This window comes from Dama dama, chromosome 9, assembly GCF_033118175.1.
Source record: "Dama dama isolate Ldn47 chromosome 9, ASM3311817v1, whole genome shotgun sequence".
Taxonomy (NCBI): Eukaryota; Metazoa; Chordata; class Mammalia; order Artiodactyla; family Cervidae; genus Dama; species Dama dama.
In genome coordinates this window covers 54,941,615-54,963,435 of record NC_083689.1, presented here as the reverse complement: position 1 = coordinate 54,963,435, position 21,821 = coordinate 54,941,615, and the positions used below count along the sequence as shown (strand labels likewise).

The 21,821-nt window shown below is 49.6% G+C and overlaps 2 protein-coding genes across 23 annotated transcripts in view; one reads left to right on the top strand and one right to left on the bottom strand.

Annotated features, from left to right (window-relative positions):
* Nucleotides 1-347: 347 nt before the first annotated feature.
* LOC133062493 (protein diaphanous homolog 1-like) lies at nt 348-17,620 on the top strand. The gene is made up of 10 exons (XM_061151562.1): nt 348-472; nt 4,517-4,611; nt 4,932-5,033; nt 5,280-5,519; nt 5,638-5,767; nt 6,492-6,617; nt 7,184-7,347; nt 7,678-7,813; nt 9,661-9,747; nt 15,672-17,620. Exons 2-10 carry the CDS (start codon nt 4,540-4,542, stop codon nt 15,827-15,829), a joined length of 1,215 nt encoding a protein of 404 aa, XP_061007545.1. The 5' UTR covers nt 348-472; nt 4,517-4,539; the 3' UTR covers nt 15,830-17,620.
* Nucleotides 17,621-19,578: 1,958 nt separating this feature from the next.
* LOC133062488 (protocadherin gamma-C5) overlaps nt 19,579-21,821 on the bottom strand; it is a 178,017-nt gene continuing 175,774 nt past the window's right edge. For all 22 annotated transcript variants that reach the window (XM_061151530.1, XM_061151528.1, XM_061151531.1 and 19 more), the window contains one exon: nt 19,579-21,573. In XM_061151530.1, coding sequence (XP_061007513.1) covers nt 21,347-21,573 — 227 coding nt within the window. In that variant the 3' untranslated portion in view covers nt 19,579-21,346. The remainder of the gene's footprint in view (nt 21,574-21,821) is intronic.

The window sequence follows — 21,821 nt, the reverse complement described above, 5'->3', positions numbered from 1 at the left end:
CTGTGACAGCTTTCCTGCTGTAGTGGCAGAGTTGAGCTGTTGAGATAGATCACAATAGTCTGCAAAGCCTAAAATACTTACTATTTAGTCTTCTACAGAATGTTTGCTGTTCCCTACAAGTAGATAGACTCTGGGTGGGAAAGTATTATTGTTAACTATTAAAGAAATGAAAATGGCATGTTTATTACGGCTAGAGAGGGAAGTCAGTAATAGAAGATTGGGTGGTTAAAGAGGAGGTTAGCCTTGAGGAAATTTCATAGGAAGACCATTACTGATAGAGAAGTGAAGGGCCTCTCTAGGATGGGACAGTAGTTCCTTTAGGCATAGATGTGGCCTGTCCTTAATTATACTTTACTAATCTTTCTGTCACTAGCCAAGAAGGATCAGGAAGGTGGAGAAGAAAAGAAATCTCTGCAAAAGAAAAAAGTGAAAGAATTAAAGGTGTTGGATTCCAAGACAGCCCAGAATCTCTGTGAGTAACTCTGCGATCCTGGCAATTTGAAATGTGAAGTTCTTCTTCTGAGAGCCTAATTCTTGTGGATCCAGGATCTCTTGATATGAAACTTAATAATTCCTGCTATATACTTGGCATTGCATAGTAAATATCTGATATCTACTCCCTTCAATAGTACCGCATGGTTGTTAGTATCTAGTTTTATGGCAAGAAAATAAAGGCAATAGGACTTTAAGGAATTTGCCTCATCACATAGAATAAGAGACAGGTCTAAGAGTTAAGCCTCAGGTTTTATTTCAGAGCCCTTACTATTTCCATTGCATCCATAGAAAATCTAACAAAAATTTTCTACCCATCCTGTATTTCCTTCTTTCTCATTTTCTTTTAAGTATTTCCTTTATAGGTGGGTACTGGCATGACTTCAGTTAAATGTAAAATAACTTTGTGGTTTAGAATAAATAATGTAAATCCTGTGCTTCTCAGAGTAGGATCAGTAGCTTCAAAGAGTTCTGTTCTGAACTTGCTCCTTATAACTCTGCTTGCTGGCAAATTTCAGATCAAAACTCCTCTGCAGAGTTGTTATAGGTCGTATTCAATGATCAGGATGAATGTTCATTTTTTTTGTTCATTTTAACTGTCGATCTCCTGACTTTATGTTGAGTAATAAAGATTTAAATATTCATTCAACAAATATTTGAGAGTCTGCCAGCTTTCAGGCTCTATTAGGAACATATTAGGCATGTGTTCCAGCAGCAGCAGGCATGTGTTCCAGAGATGAAAGGGTATGTATTCCATAAAACCCACTCACAGTGGGGTGACGTGGCTATTGTCTCCATTTTACCAAGTGAGAAAACTAAAGTTCAGATGTTACGACTTAGCCAGGGTCACACAGTTAACTTCTGGGTATGTGTCCTTGTTAAGTCAGTAATATAATGAAAATAGTAAGCTTTTACATCATTCTTGACTATATAATATTAGATCATTGACAACAAATATCACTAAGTAGTGTCTGTAGATAAGTCTTTTTATGGGAACTAAAGTGTTGTGAGGTATAATAGTTGCTCTTCTCAAGATTATCTCTAGCAACATAAAAATGAGTAATTTTTATTTTAGAAAATGATAAAAGACTGTGGGTAGTACATTGTTATTTGCAGTTGAATGATATCAATATGGAAAACAAAATTCAGGAAGAGAATTGAGTTTAGGATGGTCTAGGAAGTATTATTTAGTGATTCAGTGATTATTAAATGCCTCTTATATGGCAGGGATGCAAAACTGAATAAGGTCATCCTCGTGAGCCATATGTCTGGTGGAGATGAAAAAATAAATATGGTAATAGCACGATTTGGTGAGTGCTGTGATGGAGGTGTGCCTGGATGATTATTAGAGCACTGGGCAAGGGGGTGTCTGAACCAAGTGGGAGGAGTGCTGGAGGGAGCTCAGCCTTGAGGTCTTTCCAAATGACTTAAAACTGTTAACAGCAGACTAAAGGAAGGGTGAGGTCTGGCTTGTTTCATTTCAGGCATAGGGATCAGCATTGTGAAGGCACCGAGGCATGAGGTAACATTGTCCCAGTTCAGGAAGTACAGCAGCTGAGAACAGCTGAGTAAAGGCCGTATGTGGGGGAGTGGTGGTTGAAGTTTTCAAGAAATAGAGGCTAGATGATACAGACATCTTGGTAGGCTTAGGCTAAGAGGTATGTATTTTGTCCTGAAAACTATGGAAGTTATTGGATGGATTTTAATCAAAAAAGTGAGAGATACAGCCCTCTGTAATTTGGGGGAGGACTACTTCAGCAGTGATTTTGCAGCTGGATTGCTAGGGGAGGGGAGGATGTGTTATGTTATTGCTTCAAACTAGGTGAGAGGTGATCAGGGCTGAAACTGAAGTTGTAAGAATGGATATGAAGGCAGAAGATACTAAGAAGAGAGAATTAATGGAACTTAGTGATTGATAGAAAAGAGAAAGATGTTTTCTTGGGTTAAGATCTCTCTAAAGATAGTGGTACCCTTTATTGAAGTAGAATCTGCTCCTGCTGGATTTTCCTGTCTTTTGTGGGAGAAGTGGTGGACGTGAATGAGAGGCTTCAGGGTAGTGGGTAGAAATGATTGATTTAATTTTAGGACAGAATTTAAGATTCCTGTGGGACTCCTCCAGCAGTGTATTAGGCATTTGGGTATATCAGGCGGAAGGTCTGACTGGAGATATGAATTTAGGAGGATATCATATGAGTCAGAGTTAAAACCCTTAATTTGCTTTGAAGGTCATTAATATTGAGGAGGCAAGTAACAAAAAGGGGAGTCCTCAAAAAAACTGGAAAGGAGCAGCAAGGAAAATAGTCTGACACAGTCCTAAAAGTGGGAGTAGCAGTCGAGTAAAATCAGGATCTGGCATTAGGAAAGGCAGTGACCTAGGCAGGAATCATTTCAGTATAGCTTCAGTGGTACGAACAGAACTCTGGAATCCATTTGTATTTAAATCCTGGCTCCAGTCCTTAGTAGCAGTGTGACCTTGGACAGGTGGGTTAAGTTCTTAAGTGTTAGTTCCCTTTTCTGTCAAATGTGGCTAAAAATACAAACTTACACATTATTATAAATAGGGTTAAATGAGATCATATGTGTAGATTGTGTTTATGATACTAGGTCTTACATGGAATATGCAGTCAACAAATGATTGTCGTTTTTCCACTGACTTTGTGGGGACAGAAGAAGAGTTAATGAGAATGTGGAAGAGAGAATAGACTAGTGGTGTTTGTTCTGTTTGTTTTAGATAGAAAAGGCTTGATTATGTATACAGTTGTCCCTGACATCTGTGGGGTTCCAGGACCTCCAGCAATACCACAGTCCACAAGTACTCGAGTCCTTTGTATAAAACGATGTGGAACAGTCTGCCCTCTGTATCCATGGATGCGGAAGACTGTCTGTATATGCTGAAGGAAGAGGTTCTTAGGGCCACCTGTGCTATTGAAACATGAGAAAAGGATGGGTGCATGGATATAGTTCTGCTAAACTTACAGAAGTGTCAGTGCACGTTTTCTTCTAGATGATTCGAAAATGGTCCTTACTCAAGCCTTTTCTAGTCTGGTTCCAGCTGAGAGCCCCAGTGCTCAGTTTGTAAGTGACATAAGAGAAAGCTTAGCAAGTAATTTGACCAGAACCTTCAGTTTTTCACATTAAAAAGAAGCAAGATCTTTTTAGAACAAATAAGTGGTGGGACATTTGGGAGAACAGGGCTATTTTTTATGGAGGAGCTGGCAAGAGAGCATGGGCTGGGGACACACAGAGGGTTCTTGCCACCATCAATGCCACTTCATAGAATCTGATCTGCGGTGTCCATCAGCCCAGGTGTAAGGGGAGAAAATGAGATGGCTAGATTAACCAGGGACTGGAAGGAGAAGGAAACCAGAGAATAAGAATTGTAGTAGTAATAGGGCAGGAGTGAAAGGGTAGGCCACAGGGTCTAGGTTAAACAGAGAAAGCCAACTATAACTGAGACATTCAGAGAAAATAGAATGGTCATCTCCTCGTGAGAGAATGCCTGCATGCAAGAGCACACTGATGAGGCTGAAGAGTCAATTTAGGAACTAGTAAGTGAGAGCTGGAAGGACGAGAAGTGTTTGTTAGGGTGTGGGATACGGCAGTTTAAAAATCAGAGTATTTCAAGGCAGTGGCAGCTCTGAGGATAGAGTCAGGGAATGAGGAACTAAAATAGAAGGGGGTGAATGTTTTTGATGTATATAGATAGATCAAAGATTTCCTGTGTGAGCAAAGACAAGGAGTCAGTCACAGTGTTTGTAGAATATGGTGCTTGGAATGGTGTGGCTGGTGTGTGAGTGATATAGATGTGGGGACTCGCACAGGGGAAAATGGGAGGTGGGAACCTGAAACACTGGGCTCAGAAACTTGGATATTAACTAGACAGGCAGTGAGGAGCTGGCGGGGGTTTCTGATCGTGGCTTCAAGAGAGCACTCCTAGGAACGTTGTCCAGCGTAGGTTTGTAGGATGGGCTGGAAGGCGGAAGAGACTGAGAAAAACATGTCTTTATATCTCATTTCCTGGCAGCAATCTTTTTGGGTTCCTTCCGCATGCCCTATCACGAGATTAAGAATGTCATCCTGGAGGTGAATGAGGCTGTTCTCACTGAGTCCATGATCCAGGTAAGGAGCAGGCTCATCCTGGCGCTGGCTCTCTGCATTGCTCAACACCAGTCTGTCTCCTCTCTGCTTAGACCATGAGGACTCTCTTAAGTATCATTGACTTAAAGAATGCTAGCTTTGGATGAACTTCCATCCCTCTGGTGATCAAGTTATTTCTGGTATATTTTTCAAAAGTCCTGCTGTCTCACTGGCTGCCTCCCCAACCACCCGACCCCAGCCCATGTTTCCTTATTGGTCCTCGGGCAGAGTGAGGGCCTGACAGGAGGCTCCCGTTATCGGCTCACCCCGCTCTAACTGAGACAATCCCTTTTCTCTTTCAGAACCTCATTAAGCAGATGCCAGAGCCAGAGCAGTTAAAAATGCTTTCTGAACTGAAGGACGAATATGATGATTTGGCTGAGTCAGAGCAGTTTGGTGTGGTGGTGAGTGAGGCCTGTGGCTCAGGCTCTTCTCTGACCCCCTCCTCCGCAAGAGCATTGGGACACTTGCTTACAGCCTCTTGTCCATTTTGAACCCATCTTTCTTTCTCCTCCCTACTCTGGAACTCAGATCCTGCTATACGAGGCTTAGGCCTGTATCGTTTCCTTCCTCTTTTCTGTCTCTGCTGATTGTAGTGGACTGATCCTCTCCTGTCTGCTGACTGTAGTGAAATGTTTGTCTCTCCTCAGATGGGTGCAGTACCCCGCCTGCGGCCTCGCCTCAACGCCATCCTCTTCAAGCTGCAGTTCGGGGAGCAGGTAGAGAACATCAAGCCCGAGATCGTCTCGGTGACTGCCGCGTGTGAGGAACTGCGAAAGAGCGAGAACTTCTCTAGCCTCCTGGAGTTAACCTTGCTTGTCGGAAACTTTATGAACGCTGGCTCCAGGAATGCTGGTGCTTTTGGCTTCAACATCAGCTTCCTTTGTAAGGTGAGCGGGACGATGGGAGGGAGGCCATGGCCTCCAGGAGCCCAGTATGGCAGACTGCTGTTGGCCTGAGGTGGCCTTGGGTGTCAGGACTCACCCTCTTCCCCCTTTCTCCCCCAAGCTTCGAGACACCAAGTCCACAGATCAGAAGATGACGTTGTTGCACTTCTTGGCTGAGTTGTGTGAGAATGACCATCCCGAGGTCCTGAAGTTCCCAGACGAGCTTGCCCACGTGGAGAAAGCCAGCCGAGGTGAGGCAGATTGGGGTGAAGTTAGAAGGGGGTTCCAAGCCCCAGAAATCTCTGCTCAGGGCAGGGAAAGAAGAGTCAATCTAGATTTTAGATCATTTTCAGTTTAGACAGTTATAAGTGGGAATGGGAGGATACCCGTGTGGTGTCTAAGCCACAGGGAAGAATATGGGGCAGAAGGGAAAGTAGGAAAGCTCCATGTGTGAAAGTGGGAAGCACTCTTCCCTTTCCTAGGGAAACATCAGAAAACAACTGGAAGAAAGGTAGGTATTTGTAGTTTAAGTTAGCAGTTTCTCTTATTCAGAAAGCATAGACTGGAATAACAAAAACCAGGCCTCACTATTCTGGGACTAGGCAAAGAAAAAGCAGCATTTTGTAGAAATGGGAACAGATTTCTGCCCTCCCCCTGTATTTCTGTGTATGTCTCCTTCCTCTCAAACCCTGTTCTCTAAAATAAATGAGAACAAGATCTTGAGGGATTTCATAGATTTCTTGTTAAATTAAATGAAGCCTCTCTTCTCTTCTTAGTATTGTACAGCTTATGAAGGTTGGAGGTTTAATCATCAAGTAATTTTAGTTTCACTGGAAAAATGTGTGAAAAAATAGGAGAGTACATGAGAGAACTAAAATAAATAAGTACAGACCATAGCTGTGCCCTGAAGGACAGAGTAGGGTCTTGAGGCTGGAGGTGGTGAGCTCTTGCTGTCTGTTTGTGTGTCTACTTTAGTTTCTGCTGAAAACTTGCAAAAGAACCTAGATCAGATGAAGAAACAGATTTCCGACGTGGAACGTGATATTCAGAATTTCCCAGCTGCCACAGATGAGAAAGACAAGTTTGTTGAAAAAATGACCATATCCTTTCCTGAAAGGAGGCAGTTGCCACCTAGGAAAAGAAAGAGCTTCCCATGGGGGGACAACAGGATAAACTGATGGTATACAATTCTTCCTCTTTAGAAAATGTCTAAGTACAGAGTTCTGAAAGCACTCTCATTGTTGTGGTTTGCATCAAGATAAAGTATAAGTCTCCTTTGAGACCTTTCCCCCTGCCCCATCACACACACAACATATCCCCTCCCCCCTCCTCTTCCCAAAGATAACTACTGCCACTGGACTTCTGATTTGCAACCTGATGAATTTATTTTAATGAAAACTGCATTGTATTTCCTTAGCATTTAATATGTTTTGGCCCCGTTTCCACAGCAGTAGATGCAGAATAGTCTCCTTTCTGAATTGCCAGCCCCTGTTCTGTAGGAATACCATAGTCAGTGGTGTACTCTTTCCGTCTCTGGGTTTTGCTAATATGAACAGCACTGTGTTACACACCCATGTGCACAGATCCGAGTACGCACGTGTGAGTGTCCCCAGGGCTGGAGAAGCGGGTCTGCTTCCTGGTGTTGGTTCTTGACTTGCTGCCGCACAGCTTTGTGAAGGATGCACAGGAACAGTACAACAAGCTGCGGCTGATGCACTCCAACATGGAGACGCTCTACAAGGAGCTGGGCGAGTACTTCCTCTTTGACCCCAAGAAGGTGTCTGTGGAAGAATTCTTCATGGATTTGCACAACTTTAAGAATATGTTTGTGGTAAGCAGGGATGGCTTTCCCTGGTGGCTCAGTGGTGAGTTCAGTCCCTGGGTCGGGAAGATCCCCTGCAGAAGGGAATGGCAACCCACTTTAGTATTCTTGTGTGGGAAATCCCATGGACAGAAGAGCCTGACCAGCCTACAGTCCATGCGATCAGAAGAGGCGGACACGACTGAATGACTGAAAAGCAGCAGTAGCCAGCAGGGCAGCCTGCGAAGTGGAGCTTCTGTCCACCTTTCTCACTTGCCACTGGGTTCATGTTGGTTGGTGGTGGGTGTGCACATGTGTGAGTGCATTCATGCCCATGTGTTCTCTCCTCTCTCCCCCCAGCAAGCTGTCAAGGAGAACCAGAAGCGGCGGGAGACAGAGGAGAAGATGCGGCGAGCAAAACTGGCCAAGGAGAAAGCAGAGAAGGAGCGGTTGGAGAAGCAGCAGAAGAGAGAGCAACTCATAGACATGAATGCTGGTGAGAAGCGAAGGGCCGCTGGGCTGAGACAGGATCAGTTGGAAGGCTGCTCTGTCTAGAATCTAGAGGCCAGAGGACAGCTCATGTCCGAGCACAACTCCTGGCAGATGCTGTTGGCAGCCTTCTACCTCTACGATCCTGATGCTGGACTTTAACCCTGACTCTGAACACCCACGCTCCAGTGCTCCACTCTGTCTTTTCCTCCTTTGCTGTTCCTGCACGATGTCTCGTCTCTGCAGTGACTTAGCGTTGCTGTAATATGTATTCTTGCCTTCTGCTTGTCCAAAAATCTCCCCGTCTGGTTTTCATATCCTCTACTACATGTTGTGCTTTTTTCCTCAGATTGTTTTCCTGGCCCTGCGCCTGTCTTTCAATGGTTTGTCTTCCCTTTCTGCTTATTTCACTCTGTTGTGTCCCCAGCACCTTCGCACGGCTGTATCCACCTATAAGACTGTGAATGGACTGGACTTCTGGAACGGGGCAGGGGAGCTGGCCACCCCTTCTTTCTTCAGCGGACTTTGTATTTCGCTCTCAGAAGCATGTCTTTGCTGAAACATATGGCCTCAATTACTGGCCCTCTGTTTCCTGTTTCTGCTTCTTTCCTGCTGCCGACTCCCTGCGCTCTCTGGCTGCTCTCTCTGTGGGCAGCGGAAATCCAGCATCTATTACATGGCCCTGAGCTGATGCCACCCGTCTTGACCCCGAGGGGCTACGAGCCATCTAAGTAAAGAGGTTTTCTGGGCTGCTGGGTCTGGCAAGTCAGTGCTGTGCTGAGCACAAGGGGCGAGGGGCCCCAGGGACTTGATTTTGGCCACTCTTGTTGTGGTATGCTTAGGGACCTGAAGCACCCTGCATTTTTGACTTTTCTCTATATTTTTTTTTGGAAGCAGTTCCCCTGCCCTTAACTCCAGTTGTGTGTAAGCCACAAACTGCTCTAATAATTAAACAAGCTCACGTGAGGTATCCTTCACCTTTCCCCCCTTCTCCTCAAGCCTTTAGGATTTGTGTCTAGTTATTGTTTAGGGTGTAATAGGGAAAGGTGGAGTCCAGCTGATTCGTGGAATGAAGTCTGCACACAGTCCTCAGTCAGCACAGGGGAGCCTGCCCTGGTCCACATCCCCAGGGCAAATAAATGAGGTTGGAATGTAGGTCAGCTGCACTGGTGGCATTCAGCCAGCAGGTGGCGCCGGGAGCAGTGAGCCCAGCTTTACTGCTGGCAGTCTGCTGGCTCCTAGGGATTTCAGTTTAAGATTTCACCACCCTTAGCTGTTGCCATGGAAACAGAGCCGAGCTGGAATGAGGATTCTACATTAACTCTTTGTATTCCAAACAGCAGCTCCTCTTAGATTCTGAGCTGACTTCAGGAAGGTGTAGCCACTGGGGGCGGTACTTGAGTGAAATGCACTCTTGAGAGGTGGTCTCTCCTCAACCCTGCTCTGAAACTGGAACCAGGCTTTCCGTGAGGGGTTTATGTAGGATAAAGAGAGTGACCTAGTTCCTTATTAACTTCATAATCCCAGTCTCTGTACTCACCCCAGTCTTGGAGTCGGGCAATTCTCTGTGCTGGTTTTGATGGGGATGGGAAGGGAGGCGGCACTGCAGGAAAATTATCCAGGGTCTGCAGTGACTGGTAGCCAATGAAACCTAATGTTTTAACCATTTGCAAACAGACACAAGTAAACATGGACTGTGAAACCTGAGATTGAGCCCACCGTGTGCTGAGCCCCCAGAAACGGTGGACGAGAGCAAGCTATACATACAGTGGAAATGCATTTTTTTGTGTGGGGCCCAACCCATGGATGCTGCTCAGGCTGAAGAGCTTACATCTCCATCTTTGTTCACGACAGAGGGTGATGAGACGGGTGTGATGGACAGTCTTCTGGAAGCCCTGCAGTCAGGCGCAGCATTCCGACGGAAGAGAGGACCCCGTCAGGGTAAGTCAGCAAATGGAGCCCAGCCTGGGTGCTGAAGGAAGGCGGTGAGGCCTCTCTGCTCCTGCTCATTTTAGGCTAAAGAGCAGGCGATGATGTTCTGAGGGTTTAGAAACTTCCCCACAATGTCCCTGCACATAGAGTGGATTATCCAGTCCTCTTCTAATTGTTAGAAAGGACTGACATGGAGAACTAGGACTTGCGGGACTGACAACAGATACTACATCTGGTTATTCTTACACTTCTCTTCATTCTTGAGGCAGAAATGTAGGATAAGCAAACCACTGTGCAAGACACAGATTTGGGTAGGCATCTGGGTACATGAACAAAAAATTGATGTAAATTCAAAACCGTACATTAGATATAGGAATACACGGAAAATAAGTGTCCTTACTCTCAACTTCACAAACAGAAGAAACAGAGGATAATAGTATAGAATCCTATAGAGAGAAGGCTGGGTGTCATTCTCTCTAGATGTGTTAAATAAGGACGTGGAGGAGCATCTTAACTGAAGCTCATGCTGTGTCTGAGAACCTCCTTTTTTCCCGAGGGGTAGTCAGGCTGCACCGCACTCACCTTCCCTGTCTACCACCCGCCTCGGCTGCCTTTCGGAAGATTTAAGTGGATTACGTTGAGCCAGAGCCTCTAAGAATAATTATGGGGATAGGACAAATGATCCAGGCATTAGTGTTCGGAAGGATCAACAGATAAATCGCCTTTGAGCAAAGTGTATAGTGGGCAGAGACTGTTCCAGAAGAAGCTAGGTCCAGAGCTCCTCCTCCTAACCTGCACTGCACACTCTGGTGAAGGCCCTTTGGGACTGGGAATGCGGGCTTCCTTCCTAGGTTGAAGGGTGGGCATTACAGAAAAGACGGCCTTAAGCTTTGTTCCCTATTCCCTGGCTGGCGTTCTGTAGGCCTGTGTGATAGGAACTTCACTTTGAGGCTGTTGTACAGGTAAGTTGTGTGGTTTGCTTTGGCCACTGCTGTGCTATTAACAGGGGCAGCTGTAGGACCTGTAGCACCTACCTCAGCCTGTAAAGAGGACCTTACGATCAAGGGTATGGAGTGTGCTCGCCCCACACAGTGTCCTGGCCCAAACACTGTGGATCACTATGAGAATGCCTGCCTGTTTCTGCCAATATGCTGAATATCCAGAGGGAAATTCCCTTCTGAGGGCTCTTCTGTATGACTTCAAAACCTTCCCTAAACAGAAGAATGTCTAGTTATAACTCTTACCTGTTTCTTGGCATCCTCTGAGTACAGAGAGGTGAGTATGGTGGGTTTAGATCTTCTGAGATGTATGTTTAGTCTTATAGATCTGGATGTGGGTACAGTATGAAGCTAGTAGTATTTTTTGTGTTTAGTCTTGTGACATTGTTTCCTCCCCACCATGTACGGTGATGTGGCCTGACAGTAAGCGTTTCTAGATAAACAAAAACACCACCTCTCCCTGTTTTCCTCCATCCTGTTAGCTAACTGCCAGCCTTCATCAGACTTGAGGTGGGGAATTCCCTTTTCATCTTCTTCCTGTGGAACTAAACCAGAATCCCAGATGCTTCCTGAACACAGGGAACCAGCCATCAGTGGCGTCCCTCTCCTGGGGACGCCCCATCGCCCGCTTCTTCCCAGGCAGGGAACCAGGACTTATAGGCCGAAGCAGCAGGGGTTTTGGTAAGACCTAATCTGTCAGCAGAGGACTTGAATCAGTCGAAGTCCTGTTTCCCAGTGCAAAAAGGAGTAGGAGGAGATGTAGGTGAAAAGGAGAACTACATACTTTTAGAATTGGCTCCATCCTTATCTTTCTGGGCTCTGGGGTCATATACACACTGAACATATCTGGGGGAATCTCCCAGGGGAAACATTTCTCGTTACTCTGATAACCCCTGTAGACACTGGCACATTCACTTCTGAGTAAGTGGCTTGGCGCCATGAAACAGAAGGCCAGGCAGCACAATAGAGCACCAAGAGCATAGGTCTAGATGGGGTCAGAGGACCCAATGTCAGATCTAACTGATGCTGTCTAGATTACTCAAGACAAGTTTCTGGGACTCAGCTGCTTCATGTCTAAGATGAGAGTTGGGTTAAGAGGAGAAAAGAAAGGTTGGCCCCAGAAGGCCATACTGTAAAACTGTAAAGGCTCTGGTGACTGTGGGTTTCCCTGGGTGGCTATGGGACGTAGCTGGTTCACCCTTTGCTTGGCTGTCTCTGACTATTGCTGCCAACTGGCTGCTCTGAGCCAGAAAACCAGAGTGCTATCACACAGGTCTGCCTCACGGCCCTCCTCAATCCCAGAGAGGCAGCTGTCCATAGTCAAAGACACTGGCTTCTGCCCTAGGATTTAAAGGAATGTTTAAAAAAAATCTTCTGGTCTCTGGAGACCTGAGGGAGTGACCAGTGTACAAAGACCCATTGAGGAGCTGGAAGAGGAGAGTGACTATCAGGGCTGGTTCATTAAAAGTGACATGTAAACTGCTATGATCTGCAGGGCGTGGGAGAACAATGCTGTGAGTGTCAGGGGGAAGAATCCATGTGATTGTATTACAGCAGATATTTCAGGCTGTATGAGTCAGCTTGTGGTTTTAATGACTCAACTTTATCTCCATGTCTGAATTGTGGCTTCTTATATACAGGCCATCTGCTCACTGGGATAAAAGTGAAGGAAAGAAAGAAATTCATCTCCGTCTCCCTTTCCTTCCCCCTGCCACTTCCCAGCTTCCTGCTAAGCTTCCCCTACATGGATAGAACCTTATCCTTGGGACCAGCTCTAAAGACCTCCAGTGTTTAGCAGCTCACCTTCTCTTAGGTAACAGGGCTTGAAACCCAGGTAAGGTCTTGCCAGGATCTGCTGATAGAGCCAGAACCAGACCCTGCTTTTATGAATCCAGGTCCAAGACTCTTTCCACAAGGCCTGTGTGAGGAGCAGGAAATGATGGTGAGCCCTCTGTGTGGGCCAGAACTACTCTTACAAACATTCTCCTTCTGCCAAGGAGAGCCCTGGATGTGGTGAAATTGGTTCAGGGAAGTTTCCAATGTCCACATGTCTAGAGAACTTAAGAGTGTTTCCTCTTACCACCACTTATATCTCCCTCCACTTCTGTATTAATAAAAATAGGACAGGAATTATAGTTAGGACTATTTTAGACAGTAATGAGTTCTTCAGGGTAGTAATGATGGCTGCATCTGTCCTAGTTTCCTCTTCCCTAAGGAAGCTCGTTAACAAGAGTACTTCCTTCATAGCAGTAGTTCCTAGCCTGTGTTTTATAAATACCTTTTTCCAAATCATTAACCTTTTTCTAATTCATCTATGCCTGATTTTGCTCGTGTTTTTTATCTGGCTCGGCCCTAACGTGGGAATCTGGCCTCAGAGAGCTTTGACCAGTGTCTCAACATTAGGGCTCCCTGGTCCCACAGAAACAAAATATGCTTATGCTTCTGTGGCTACTTTTAAATAAGTCTCAACAAGTCCCCAGGTTAGGGAAGGGCTTGGAGAAGCCATCTGCTGGAGGCTCAGGCTGCGGCCCTGAAGCCAGGGTGGCGGCCAGGATTCCTTGATCCTGTTCCCAGTTCCCACAGGAGTTTTCTGTTTTTTACCTTAGGCCACATCAGGTATCCCTAGTATAACCCACTTTCTAGGCTTAAAAGGGAAATTTTGGTCTTTCTTGATTTCCCTCTACTCCATTTTTATGAATCTAATGTGTCAGCAGCTTTTTTAATCTAGAAGAATATAGAGACATGCTTGACTAGGTACAGACTGGTATCTTCTTAGTTCAGAGGAAGAAATTGGGTTTCTTCCTGGCACAGGAAGGTCTGCCGTGAGGCAGACCTGTGTGATAGCACTCTGGTTTTCTGGCTCAGAGAAACAGCTGAAGATACTTCCCACTTGAATTCTGACTTTGCCCATGTTGTCCAAGATGAATGCTCCTGTAGCTCCTTTTCCCTGGGTCCAAAGTCAGGAAGTAGTATTTTAACATGTACTTAGCCCTTGAGTCACATACACACAAATATAACTGGAATATTTTCTCAAGTACTGGTGACTGAATTCAAAGGATCAGCCACCACCTTTCTGGACATGAGAAGTAGGGTCCTAGAGGAGGGAGTATTTCAAAAAAGAGCAAAAACCAAGCAGGTCTGAAGCAGATTTTGCTGGACACAGGAGGCCATCCTAGTCGCACTCCTGTGGGCCCCTTCCTTCCCTGGTCAGTCCCTGAGGCAGCATCACAAGGGCTGTGAAATCCTGTAGTCTCTGCTCCCACTGTACCTGCCAGCAGGCTCTTCACTGGTCTTTCTCCTCTTAGACAATCCCAGTCCCTGGGAGGAGGAGGAGGAGACCTATAAATTGGTAACCCGTGGGCATGCCGTGTGCTCCCTCTTACCTGGGTGTAGGCTCTGGGTCACGCTTCTGCAGAGGCCGACAGCCCTGGGGAAAGCCTGGACCCCCTGACCCTGTTTGGCTTCTGTCCCACCTCAAGTTTTTTGCTGGTCCCAGGAAGGCAGGGTGGACGCTTGCTTCACTGGCTCTTCAGGACCTCTTCCTTGCTGCCCGCACCCGCCTCTGCCCTGTCCTGCACTCAAGTGTGGCCTTCTGTCCTCCGTCTGCTTCTTCAAGGTGTAGGCACTGCTTTCTCCACCCAGCTTTCCTGTGACCCAGAAGCTGGTTTTTTTGTTATTTTAATTGATGTATCAGTCACATTCCTAAAATTCACCCTTTTATACAGTTGTGGTTTCAGTATACTCACAAGGTTGTACAGCCATCACCACTAATTCCAGAATATTTCATCACCCCCAGAAAAGACCCCATGCCCATTAGCAGTCACACCCCTTTATCTCCTCCCCCAGGCCCTTGCGACCACAAATCTAGTGTCTCTGGATTTGCCTGTTCTAGACATTTCATAGAAAATGGAATTACAGCATCTGTGGCCTTTGTCTCTGGCTTCTTTGGCCCCAGGCAGGCTGCTCTTCGTGCCCTGCAGTCTCTCTGGGCTGCTCAGAGGCGCGGGAAGCGGCAGACAGCAGGAAACAGGCTTGGTCCCAAGGATCAGCTTTCCGCTTGAGGATACCAGGACCAGGAATGTGGATTCTACGAATTAATGAGAGTCTTGGGGACAACTCCCAGCAGTTAGGACAGGAACTCTTGGAGGGACTAGTTCTTCTTTTCCTATTAGGGTGGCCACTGAAGCTTCACTAGCCCTTAGCCTGTCGGGCCGAGGTCTCTTTGTAGGGTTCTTCCTGGCCTCCCCAACATACCTTTCCTCACCCTTCCCCCTTCACACACCCACACACACTGCATGCCTGCCCTTGGCCTTTGGATCACCACTGCTGCCCTTGAAGAGGTGGACAAGAGCTCGCTGTGTGGGCATGGCCCAAGGGAGGGAGGGTTGGTGAACACAGGTGGGGTGGCCCCATGTGATGACAGTGAGTGGCTGCTGCTCCTCTTTGCAGAAGCCCCTCTGGCCGCTTGCGGAAGGCCTTCCCTGCACTGGGCTGACTACAGTGATTTTGGCCTAGGAGCTTCCTGAGGACTGCCAAGAAAACAAAATACTACTACTATTTACTAAGCTTGAGTCTGTTCACATCCAGTGACTCTCCAATGAGAAAACAGATTTTTGAGTACTTCTCTACCTGCTGATACTTGAGCCCCACTGTGTCTGCAGAGCTGTGTTTACACTCTTGGCCTGCTTGTGACAAAGGAATGTGAGAGCCAGACTTGGTCTCCCTGCTTGCACCGCGCTCTGCCCCCATTCCTACCCCCCACAAAGGTATCTCCCACGTGTCCTTGGCTCTCTTCCCCTCCTTTACAAGAAGGGCCTCTGAACTGACCTGGGCCAATGCGTGTGCATGGCTTCTGGCTGAGTATCTGCCATAGAGATGGAGAGGGATTGGAAACTGGCCTTCTGTGGACAAGATGGCTCGTGTCTTCTGTTGCAGGCGTCAGGAAGGCAGCGTGTGCAGCCACATCCCAGCTAGTCTCAGAGCTGACCAAGGAGGATGCCATGACCTGTGTTCCCACCAAGATGCCTAAGAAGAGCGAGGAAGTCCCCACCATCCTTGAGGAGACCGTAGAGTTGCTTGGCCGTGCAAGCTAAGCCAGGTCCTGGCGCCATGGCAGCTCCTCGGTGGAGCCCCAGACTGTCCCGCCTGCAGCATGTGCCTGAAGGGTTGCAGAGGTGTCCTCTGCGGTGGCTGCTCCCATCACCCTGAACCCACCTTACTCTCCGGCATGCTGCTCTCTGCCCATCGCACACAGCTTCAGCTGCCTGGAGGCCAGAAGGAAAGGGCAGTGTGGGACCTGAGCCCAACCGGGGCGGTCCTGGCTCTTGTTACCAAAGCAGGCTCTGTGTTTGCTGCCTTAACCCCAAGTGTCTCCACTGTTCTCCAGGGCCTCATCTCAGTTAAGGCCCACCTGCTTTCTCAGCCCCTGCCTCTCCAGTGGGCTTTGCCTAGGTCAATCATGCTGGGTTTGTGCTTTTTCTCTTGTGTTTTCTCTGGTCCTGAGAGCAGCATGGGCTTAGGAACCTCTGGGCTCCATCCCCCCAGCTCTGCTCTGCCGGCCCCGGCTCCTGTTGTCTATTACTGGTGGGGAGGCACCGGGAGGTGCTTCCAAGGAAGTGGGAGCAGATCCCCCTCCTACCCCACCGTTTGAGAAAGACCTCCCCAAACAAGGAGGACCTAGACCATGTTTACCTGTCCTGCTGTGGCCTAGGCCAGGGCCTGGGGGTGGGCGGGCTGGGTGGGGTGGAGCCGCCCCCAGCCTGCTGCCATAGCTGTGCGCCCTGGCCTCTCTCGACCCTCCCTCTATACCAGCCCCTGGCGGCTGAGCCACGGGCCCTCCTCACGCCCTCCCCAGAGCTTTGGTCTCATCTGAAAGTGTGGGCTGTACTGTGACCATCCCCACACCTTACCCTCTGTCTCCAAGGAAAGGGGAGGTAGAGCCTCCTGGTTGAGAAATTGTTTTGCAAATGGATCTATTTTTATATGATTTTTTTTTTTTTTAAAGAAAAATAACCCTTTCCCCTTTCCCCTCCATAATGTAAGAGGCTTTGATGGCAGGTTCCAGAGTCTCTGGGATTTCTCACCACAAGCCTCAGTTCTGAGCAAGCCCCCTGGACCTCCACTCAGCCCTCAAGCCTCTGGGCCCTCGATGCCAGTGCAGACTCTCACCCCCAGCATCTGACTCGGGGGCCAGAGGCGGCTCTTCTCTGGTTGAGCTGGACCAGGCCTAAGAGTAATAGGAGCTCTCAAACGACAAAGAGTTTTTATAAATTTAATATATTTATCAAGCCAAATGTGCAGATGCTAACTGGACGCTCTGGAGAAGTGGGCCCAGGGACGCCCCACGCCTGTTCTCTCTTCAGCAGTGGGAAGGCCACATGCTTCGGTGGCCACAGCCACAGGAAGCTCAGCTTCTCTGGCTAAAGGTAACACTTTGCCCTCCTGTGCTCCTCTCAGCTTCCCACCCCAGGTAGGGGGCGAGAATGGCACTGGCAAGGCCTGGCCCCAAAGTATAGTTCTTAGAGCAAGGGGAGCTTAGGAGACCTCAGGCGCCTCCAGGGAGGCCTTGAGGTTGGGCAGAAGGGTTCTGGTTGCTAGAGCCTGTGTGCAAAGGGGCACCGGCAGCCCACCTGAGCTAGTGCTGGGAAGACTATGGTGGGGGGGACCTGCTACTCCCCTCAGTCCCCTCCTCCCTGCTGACATCTGGGGCTTTGACCCTTTCTTTTTTAATCTACTTTTGCTAAGATGCATTTAATAATAATAATTAAAAAAAAAAAAAAGGACAAAATGCAAACCTGTTTCCCTCGCCTCTTGGGCTTCTGGGATGTCATCACCTCCAGTTTGTTGGGTTTGTTTCCAACTGTTAATAAAGCATTGAAACAGCCTTCCAGCTTCCTTTGTGAATTTCTGCACTCTTTTCACTGTCATCCAGGCTTCTCCCCAGTTGTCCTGCCTCAAGCCTGTGACTGACTTGACAAATCATCAGAAGGGTGGCGGCACCTTCGTGTGCTGGCTGGGTGCAGGGCTGGTTGCCTCTGTAAGGGAGTGGGGCCCCAGTTCAGCCCCTACCCTTCTGCATTGCTGCCTGTTAGCTCAGAACCCTTTTCTGGGACCCCACCCCCACCTCCCCATAACCCCAGACTTCACCTGCAGTTTTCTGGCAGTACCTGGGCCTCTCTTGCTAAGGGAACCCTGTGACTGCATTTCTCCCACGTTCCCCTCCCTCTGGACACACTTGGTGGCCTCAGACCACCATCCCGGCTAGGGCTTACCTTGGGGTGGAAACCTGAGCCCGCCCAGCAGAGGTCAACAGACGGATGTCTTGATACTCAGACTTGTTTGAGCACACTGTGGCCTGCACAAAGAAACCTTACAGACCAGACCCAGGATAGACAAGGAGGGGCTTGGAGAGGACAGGAGGCCATTTGGGCAGCTCTGCAACTAAAAGTGTCATTAAGTAGCCCTGGAGCCTGGGCAGCTACCTCTCCAGGATGGCTGGGGATGTGGAGGTGGGTTCTCTGCGTCCTTCCTCCCTACCCCGGAGGCCGTGCACTTCTGGCTTAGGCTGCACAGGCACACGTACCAATCAGGCGACCAACCACAGCTGCTCACACGCTCTGCTCTGCCAGTCTCCTGCCGTGCCTGGAATAGAACCCAGGCGACCGACACCCCGCCCTCTGCAGCCTGGCCCTCAGAAACAACACCCAACATCTCAGCGGCCGCGCACACCACCCTTCCTCCCACGCAAGAAGGCCGCCCCCAGCAGCTTATGTGGAAGGCTCGGTTTCCATGACAACGGACTTCAGGCGCTGGCAAACGTTTGACCGGCTCCAGGAGAGTACACAGGATGTGCAGAGACAGCCACCCCCCCACCCCTGCCGCTGGGCATGCCCTTACCCTCACCGACCCCCCCCCCCCTCCCCGATAACCCTAGTGGGTCTTTTCTATCTTTCCGCCCCTTCTGGCCTTTCCTCCCACTCCGTAGCCTGCAGCTTTGGCGGCAGCAACCTCCAATTCCTCCTTCCTTGGAAGTGGCGGGAGGTGGGCTAGACCAGTAGTGAAAGCGCCGAGAGAGGAAGGAGGGAGGCCGGGAGGCCGTTTGGTCTGCGGGTAATCCAATGTCCGGCGTGCCCTCTGTCCCCTGGACGCCCCCCACCCCCTTTCCTGCACACACGCAAGGAAGCGGCGAACCCTGCGTTTCCATGGCTTTGCTACAGAGAGGCAACCTAGAACGTGAATTCCAGATGGGAAAACAGGCGCAAGCTGTAGACTGGGCCTCTGGCATTCCCTCCCTCCCATCCTCGCAGCATTCCCAAGCCCCCTGAGGTGGGGGGAGAGGCGGGGTGGAAGAGGGCGGGCAAAGGAGAGTCCACCCTCCTCCCGCCCGCGAAGCTGGGAGGGCGCTCAGGGTGGTCACTTGAGCAGGGAAGGGGCGGAACTCAGGAAGCGTCCACAGCCCCCCTCCAGCTCTGTGTTCAGCCCGCGCCGCCCCCTCGCATGAGTCTGCTCTTCTGCCTGGAGACAGCGGCAGACAGACGACTGCGCACTGCCACGTCGCGCTCAGAAATCCCTCCTCCACTGCGGACCCGCAAGCCGATTACACACACAGTGTACAGTCCCACAGGCACCATTACGGTCAACCGGACACCGATTATATGTGCACAATCGTGCTGCGCGCATACACAGCCACATTTAACAATTATACAGAGATACTCAGGCAGTGACACAAAACCGAGACAGCCCAATCATCGCCTCCCAATCCCGCTCTTCCAGCATACTCTGAGCTCATCACTTCATCCATAGACGCCAGGAGCCCCCATCTCTTACACAGAAACAGCCAACCTTTCAGAAGAAACCTTTTAATTTTTCAAAGAAAAAAAGCCATATAAATATTAGAGTATAAAACTTGCGTGAGACACAGGAAGGGGGTGGGGTCGGGAGCTACGTGACTATGCAAAGAGAAGCGCTTAGAGGAGTCAGTACGCGGGAAGGGGGCGCCGCAGCGCGTGGACACAGCACAACACAGCACGGGCCGCCGCGGGCGGGCTCGGAGACAGACGGCTGCGCGGAGCCCGCCGCCCGCTCGCCATCACGGAAAGATACGCCGCACTATACACTATTGGTTATTCTACACCAGCCGGAAGAGGGAGGGGGTTTCTATACTAAGTAAGGGCTGGGATGGGGTTCTCAAGAAGCCCCGCTGGGTGAGCGGGACAGGGGTTAGAGGGGTGAGCAGAGGAAGGTCTATGCACAAGGAGGCACTGGGGGACTTTAACCAGGCTCTGGCCACGAGGGGGCGGACTGGGGGCCTGGGCAGTGGCCTTCACAGAGAAGGAATGGCACCTGCAAGGTGAAGGGCTGGGGCCGCCGGGGCAGGGGGGTGCACTGTGGAGAAGCCCTGATCTCAGGCTGACACTTTCTGTCCACTTGGTCCCTGCTCTAGCTCCCTTCCTTCCCAACCCAGGGACCAAAAATAGCCGAGCGGGCCCCTCCCTCCCTACTGGGGCCACACGAATCCTTCCACCAACACCACCTCTGGAGTACCCAGCACCCACAGAGGCCCCTCTGACCTCTCCAGGGGACCTGTCCTAATCCTGCTCAGAGCTGCCTTGGACCACAAGGCCAGTTCAAACCCACCGGTGCTGGAAGCTCAGCCCACCGCTGGCTGCCAGGCTGCCCTGTTACATGAAAGATGAGGGTCCAGCCTGGGGCATGGCTTCCGGCTGGAACCTGGGGATCTGGTCGGTCGGTACCCTGGGGCATACAGAGCCTCCTACAAGACCCTGTTAACTGACGGGATCAAGCTTTGTCCACCCCCCATCCACACCCACACCCTTCTTTATCTTAGCACCCCACACTGTCTCAGAACATGCAGTGGGGTCTCTGGTTTGGGGAGGGGGAAGTCACAGCATGCAGTGGGAACATCAAATGATGACAAACAGAACAGAACAAAAGACTGGTCCCCAGGGTGTTGGGAAGAGGCATGGTAGCAAAATGCCCTCCCTAAATCCAGCAAGCATCAGTACCATGGGAATGGTGACCGTGTCTCCCAAAAACTTGAGCTTGGTCTCAGGTTCTGGAAGGAGATGAAGGGACTGGCACCAAACCATGCTTTTGGGGGAAGTTTGAGAATTGAAGGAGAGGTCAAGAAGTCATGATGCCCTTCCAACTCTTCAGAACTATGAGCCTTTTTAGGTCACCAGGTACCTCAACACCCCAACCACCTTAAGAAAGAGAAGAGTGGGCTGGGGTGGGGAGGGCAGGAGGGAGGTAGGGGATGGGCCTGATTGAATTTGGAAGATGGAGGAGTTCAGCTGTAACTGAAGCGGGTGTGATAAATGGTGTCTACACGAACCCCACTACCCCCATGGGCACAGCAAGTGATTGGATGGGGGTTCCCAGCAGAACTCCCTTTGCATATTCAATCCCTTGGGGGCAGAGAGGGGGGTGTTGACCTGGCACTTGTTTCCATTTCCCAAGGGGAGCATGGCCTGGGCCCCTACCAGTTTCCTGGGGGTGAGCCCTGAAATCCGAGGCTTGGGCACAGGTAGGGAGAGGCTGGACTGGTTGGGGAGGGAGGCTGCCCTGTGGCTCCGGGCCTGGCCTCCACGTTACTTCTTTTCCTTCTTGCCCGACTTCTTCTTGTTGCCATTGCCTCCTGCCGGGGCCTTGCCATCACGCTTGCCAGCTGCGTTGGTCAGAGTGGCGTTGCTGCCAGGGATGTAGACATTCTGGCGGTAGTCGGGCACATGCTGCAGGGTGAACTGGGGCCCGTAGCGGGCACTCAAGCCCATGGTGCCGGCACCCCCTCCCAGGGTGGAGCTCCCATCAGCGGCTTCTGCAGAGACAAGGGAAGGTCAGGGGCTAAACCTCAGGATCCCCAAGTCCCTCTCTTATAGCACCAGCAGGGAGAGCACTGGACGTGCCATCCTGACCCACAAGGGTAGAGCTGAGAAGCTCCAGAGTGACCACCTAGGTTTGTTTCCTAGTTCTTTTCCTACTAGCCAAGTCTACCTTAACCTCCCTAAGTCTCCTCAGATTTTTGAATTGCAAAATGAGGATAATAATGGTACTTACCTCCTCTGG

Coding starts and splice junctions, on each gene's coding strand:
- LOC133062493 (XM_061151562.1), top strand. CDS start 4,540: ATGCCCTATCACGAGATTAAGAATGTCATCCTGGAGGTGAATGAGGCT. Junction 5,520..5,637: donor ACATCAGCTTCCTTTGTAAG/GTGAGCGGGACG, acceptor TTCTCCCCCAAG/CTTCGAGACACCAAGTCCAC. Junction 9,748..15,671: donor GAAGAGAGGACCCCGTCAGG/GTAAGTCAGCAA, acceptor CTTCTGTTGCAG/GCGTCAGGAAGGCAGCGTGT.